This window comes from Micrasema longulum, unplaced genomic scaffold (assembly GCF_059751315.1).
Source record: "Micrasema longulum isolate JH-2025_06_02 unplaced genomic scaffold, ASM5975131v1 h1tg003155l, whole genome shotgun sequence".
Taxonomy (NCBI): Eukaryota; Metazoa; Arthropoda; class Insecta; order Trichoptera; family Brachycentridae; genus Micrasema; species Micrasema longulum.
This window is the reverse complement of record NW_028280250.1, coordinates 35,123-41,568: the sequence shown is the minus strand read 5'-3', so window position 1 is coordinate 41,568 and position 6,446 is coordinate 35,123. Positions and strand designations below refer to the sequence as shown.

General features: G+C 29.4%; 1 protein-coding gene across 1 annotated transcript; it reads right to left on the bottom strand.

Moving 5' to 3' along the window:
• Positions 1 to 5: 5 nt before the first annotated feature.
• On the bottom strand, positions 6 to 5,722 carry LOC148271024 (3,4-dihydroxyphenylacetaldehyde synthase 2-like; the record flags this gene model as incomplete). The annotated part of the gene is made up of 5 exons (XM_088241911.1): positions 4,788 to 5,722; positions 3,401 to 3,521; positions 2,234 to 2,347; positions 1,170 to 1,289; positions 6 to 1,067 (listed from the first exon to the last, which is right to left on the bottom strand). Coding segments are annotated over exons 1-5 (1,497 nt in total), but the record flags the coding sequence as incomplete, so codon positions are not given.
• Positions 5,723 to 6,446: the final 724 nt, after the last annotated feature.

Below are 6,446 nucleotides of genomic sequence, written 5' to 3'. Positions count from 1 at the left end.
CAAGATGCGAGTCCGTTAGACGGCTGAAATTTTTCGGCTGTATCCATTTTTTCAGAAATATTTTCGATGATTTTAGGCGCAAATAATTTAATAGAATCAACTTGAGATTGTATTTCGTTCCACGCAAACTCTATATCTGAAAGTTCGCAGAGTCTACTGCAAACGACGAAGCGAACTATGAATTTAGTTTTGTAATGGCACGATACGACAAATATGTTTTTTCTTTCCATTAATTTGTCGACTAAAGCCTTAGAGAGGCTGTTATCTCCTTTGAGACGGAAGCAGACCAGACCCATACTAACAGTTATGATTTCAAATCTATCGTCTTTCAGAACGAGCGCCGCGAAATTTTCAGCTAGAGATATTTGCTTTCTGATATGATTTCGTAGTCCGTTCGCGCCATACATTCTGAGTACTGCCCATAACTTCAGGGATCGGAATCTGCGCCCGAGAGGTATCTGCCAATGTCTATAGTCGGGCATTTTTTGTGATTGATTGTCTTTCAAATAAATCCTCTGAACATCGAACGCATCAACGAGATAGTTTCCATCCTTGACCCACATTGCGGAGCAATCGAAATTTACCAGCATCCACTTGTGAGGGTTGAAGTTGAATGAGTCAGCGTGCTCGACTCCCGCCATCAGGTGTCTGTACTCTGGACAAATAAAAGCCGCTCCTGCATACGCCGCATCAATATGTAGCCAAACTCCCGTGTCCTGGCAAACTGGAACGATTTCTTCCAGGCAGTCAAAAGCGCATGTTCCAGTTGTTCCAAGATTGACGACAACGTAGCAAGGAATCAGTCCGTTTTTGATGTCATCTTCCATCGCTTTTCTCAGCGTATCTCCCCTGAGTCTACAACCGTCGTCAGTTGGAAGGAGTCTCATAGGAACAGCCGCCAGTAATCCGGCTTTCTCTACAGAAGAATTAGAGTCTTCCGATGTGTATGCTACCAACTTAGCTCTGACCAAACCGACGTCTAAATCTGGGTTCTTTAATTTAAGGCGATTTATCATTCTTTCCTTAGCGGCAAGGAGTCCAACGAGTGTACTTTCACTAGCCGAGCCCTGTAAAAACATTATTTATATTTTACTTACAAAAAAGTTTAATTAAATAATTTTGTATTTCTAAAAATATTTATTTACGTAAATCAATTAAATTGACAATACCTGAATAACTCCACCACCAGGCCCTTCGGAACAGTTTAAGAAATCTTTAGGCAAGTCCAATAACTTTCCCAACCAATTCATCATTTCTACTTCTAATTCTGTACAAGCAGGTCCAGATATCTACAATTAAACAATAGCAATCAATTATTCAATTATTTAATACAATAATTCTTCAATTATTAATATTAAATAGTTGAAGAATTATTTTTTCCAGAAGTACTTTGAATAAATAATGTTAGTTTATAGAGAATGCGCATCTTGAACATATACCTTTTAATATTTCACCGTTTTTGCTTGTATATGTAATTTTTAATACTATTTAAATGTTATTTGAGTTTTTTTATTTTTACATACTTTTTTTGGCTTGTATACATAATTTCAATTTTTTCAACGTTTTTGATAAAAAAAAAAAACCTGTATTGGGTGTGCGCATATTTTGTTAATTAAAAAAAATGATTTTATTTTGTACTAGTTCAGTATGTATATATACATCCATGTAATTTTTAAACTTTTTCAATTTTCTTTCCCAGATTGCATAATGTAAACATTATTTTGAATTTATTTCCATGCCTAGTATTCTGTTTATTCTGTTATTTTCAAGTATTTTTCATACCCTTTTTAATTTGTAGTATATCATAATTTTAATTTTTCTGCTTTTTAAATAATATTATAGTTTAAAATTTAAAAACGTCTCTAAAAAAAATATTATCTGTATGTCCCTAAATGAGTTTTTTTTAAAAAACTCCTTGGGAATATTGTATATAATTATGTATAATATGTTTTCAATATAATAAAAAAATAATAATAAAAAAAAGCCTTATTAGTTTCTTGATCTTATAATGTTGAAGATATTTTTTCTCAGTTTAATATCGAAAGTTTTTTTCTAAATAACTCATAAAAATAATTTTATTAACAATGGAAAGTGGAAAAAGTAAATTAAACTTCTAATATTTTTGTATTATTGTAGAAAAAAAGATAAGAGAGAAAATGGGTAAATTTTTCAAAGTGAGTATGATAACCGCGAATCAGAAATCAATCAATGAATATTTAAATTAGTAACTGACCCAACTGAACCCAATAGTTCCAAGTCCAGCGCTGAGCATCTCCCCCACTATACCCGGGTAGCTGTTGGCAGTTGGGTAAAACGCGTGGAACTGAGGAGAATGCCAGTGTGTCATCTGAAAAGACTTAATTTTTAGTTTTTAATCAAATTAACCAATATTACACGGCAAAATATGTTTTTTCTGCGTACTAAAACGTGGACTAGCAGAGTCGCGAACTCCGAATGAGGAGGTCCACAAATTTCTAATACCAATCTTTCATAATTACGTTGTTTCCAGTTAACGTTATTTTCTCTAAAATTTAAATATTTGGGTAAAATTAAAACAACGAAAATATTTAAAAAAATTAAAAAAATCATTTATTATTTAGCCAGAAACATATTTGAAAAAAAACAGTAAAAAATAATAGTTTTATAATAAATATTTAAAAAAACTAACGTAATTATTTTTTAAATAAATACATATATGTATAAAAGGTATGTGAATTTTGTTAAAACTCTATTTTATAAAATAGTTCAGGTACAGCTTCATGCATCTGTTAATAAGCCAATCTAGGCAGATCTCGAATAATTTCATCTCGTGCACAAATGAATCTAGTATGCAAATTAAATTATTTAAAAATAAATTCTTACTATTAAATAATAATGAATGCAAGGCACGAAATAAAATTTTAATTTAATTGAGTTGTTATGATGTGATTATTTACTACTTATATTTTTTTATATACTATGAAAACGAATAACTTTTAATCTTACTTATTATTAAATTGACAAAAATAAAATAATTTAACAAAATATAAATGTCATTTTTGCAGTGAATAATATTATATACTCAATTAAAAAACAATAATTTACTGTTGTTATCTAAAAAAACGCAGCATTCTTCGTAATTACTTATAATATGAAAAAGACTGATGTTTTAAAATATTTTATGCACACATACTTCCATAAAAAAAATTAGCGTAAATATGTGTAAAAAATATTTTAAAAATTAATTATGAATGTGTTGTGTGTTTCCAATTTACAAAATGTTTTGAAGAACTAAAGGATCAACTCGTGACAAACTTGGGTTTGTTGATCATTAGATCTTTCAGATCTCAGATCGATTGTTTGCAAAACTACCACGATACGACTTTTAAAGGTGTAATAATAATATATTAAAATAACGAACCCCTGGCATGATGACTCTGTCCATGTCCTTCATAAATTCCTGCCACGATTCAGGCTCTTCCGGGACCTCATCCGGTATCAGATCCTTCATGTATCCCGGCTGTATAGACGGAAGTACTGGCCTATGGCGACAGGAGTAAAAGGTCAATAGAAGGACTACACAATTATTGTGTAATAATGTATTGATGAGTTGGACTTTACATTTTCTTTTAATACTCGTATATTCGTAGAAAATATTTATGAGATTATTCAATGCCTTTTTCAATGCACACCTCGTAAATAAATAAAATAAAGTCAACGTTTATTAGAACTAATTTTCATTGAATTAGGTGTTTTTATTATGTTATATTAATATAACGACTTAAGCGAAAAAATATGAAACAGATTTATAGTAAAATAGCCGTGTATAAAAATACGAAATTTATAATTTGCTTCATGATTAAAGTTTTCATTCTATTTATTCAAAATGTTCAATACCTACCTCATTTTTATGAAATTTTTGCTTAAATTATTAGCACTGACAATATTGTGATCAAATGACTACCAAAAAATGTTTGAATCGTTCAATAAAAATAAATAAAAAAATCAAAAATGTATTTATGAAAACATGCTACCTATATAACGTTGTTTATTTAAACATTGTGTTTAGTTGTAACAAACTAGCGATGTAATGACTTAAATCGCTATATTTAAGCTATTACATTGTGTTTTTTTTATTTTTTTTAAATTTATTTACAATTTTTAAAAACCCGTTAGGGTTACATTAGAAATTTAATATTGTCTAGTCATTTTATGTCTCGTCTAGTCTAGTTAGTTCAGTCATCATGTGCTTTTTCAGATTGATTTTAAATTTAATATAGCTATTTGCCATTAAGATTCCGATTATTTTGAGAACTTGTATTTTTTGTTTAGTAAAAAATACATTTTTAGATAATTGACTCAACTTTTTAATAAATAATAATTATTATTAATAAAAATAATATCCATCATGAATTTTCATTAAATAATATAATTCCGAAATAAGAATTACTTTACTGATGTTTTTTTTATTGAAATGCGATTTTTTATTTTTAAAAATTATCCAGTCGTTTTTTAGACGAGTGATTAGATAAAAAATTCCGGTAAATAATGATTTCCAAATAAAAAGAAACGCCTTTACTTAGATATATGTAATAACGTATTTATTTGAAACGATTACAAATTACTGAATAGTTGTTTACTTTATTGGATTTTTGTTTACATATTTAGTTTACGATACTTTAAAAAATACACACATATACGTTTATATATGTATTACTTGATATCTATTTTTGCAAAAAAATAAACAAAAAATCCATCTTTTGCATGGGTATGTATCCTAAATTATTTATGTTTGACAATAAATTTACCTGTTTCTTAGACTATCCATATAATCAGCTATATAATCCACGGCAGCCTTGCCGAATTCGCGAAACTGTTCACTATCCATCCTGGAGTTGGATATTCCCAAAAATAAGGCGCTATAAGTCGACTTGAACTTCACTCAAAATAACTTAATTAGCAAAGAAGCTGAGAAACAGCCCTGAATCTCGAAACGTCTTGGTTATACAAGTACTTAAGGAGAATGGTACTCCCCACAGTCGGGAGGCTTTTATATAGACGCTAATAATGATCCGAGACGTAAATAGGTACACACACACGTTCCGAGTCTATCTGTTGGTTACTCGAGACTGGTCATCTGTGACCATTGATTGTTTACGTTCTCTATAAAAAGTGATCTCGATGTTTCCGGATACATAGTTATAAATCGTTACGTAAGATTTTTTGCTCTTCTGACCGCCATCACTGTTAAGGTCTTGGTTATACGCGGTTTTGTACATAATTATTGTGATTGTACTAGGAAAAGTTAACGCAATGATTTCATGCAATTGCAGACATACTGACTGTACAATGTACTTACAATAAAACGTTGTTTCAATTGTTTTGATTTTACTTTCCATAAATTTTGAAGCATTGAATTCCAGAAAATATTTTTTTTATCCTAATTCTTGATGAAATTTTTTTTTTAAATTTTCGCTTTCGCGAAATTTTTGGTGCTTAGAATTTCTTTTTTTTTATTTGTCTATCGTATGCTAATAATTACAGTAGCTTTTTAGCCAGAATAAAATTAATCAAAATCCTGTAGTGATGTTTTGAAAAATTCTCAGAAATACTTCTAATAGTCACTGGTATCATTTACCCCACGAAATAAAATCATAATAACACGCCTTCATTTTTTAAGAGATCCTTCAGGAAAAAACTCGTGTTTTTCATCGATGAATCTGTTTTTTGTTTAAATATTAAACTGGATATGCAAATCAAACAAACGTATAAAAAAGCTTTTAATATCGAACAAAGGGATATCCTAGTCAATCGGTTGGTATGCAAAATAATTTATGGAGGATTAATAATTGTGCTAGAATTATGTAATCTTTTTTTTTCTTATTATGAAATAAATAATTACTTACGTATATAAGATTATGGTACCTATGTATATAAAATCACTAGTGATAACTATTCTTAAAACACCGCGGCACGAGAAAATCTTAAATGACTGATCGATCAGTTGTTAAATCTTGCACGGAATCTACGGGGCACGTTATTCAGAACTTTCACTTCCAACCGGCAAAACAGTTTAGATAAAAATTATCTTAAATTTTACGCTAGTTAAATTATCAAATAAATTTAGTTAGAGTAAATAACTATATATATAAATATGTTTTTTATGAAACCTACTATCTCAAAATATAAAACAGTACTAAAACTACATTTCCGCAATAATTATTTATAACTATATCTGTAATAAAATAAAAAACTAGTAAACAAATAAAATTTAAGCTGTAAAACAACAAAACAAATTAGCGACTGCTTGATAAACAACAGCAAGCTGGAGCGAGTTTTTAGACAGGTTGGATGTTTACTGTATAGACGTTGGACACTAATCTCTAGAGATAAGCAATACAAATCTTATGAAAGACGAACACAGCCTTGTTAATCTATAGCGTGAAAAATATTCATTTATTTACTTT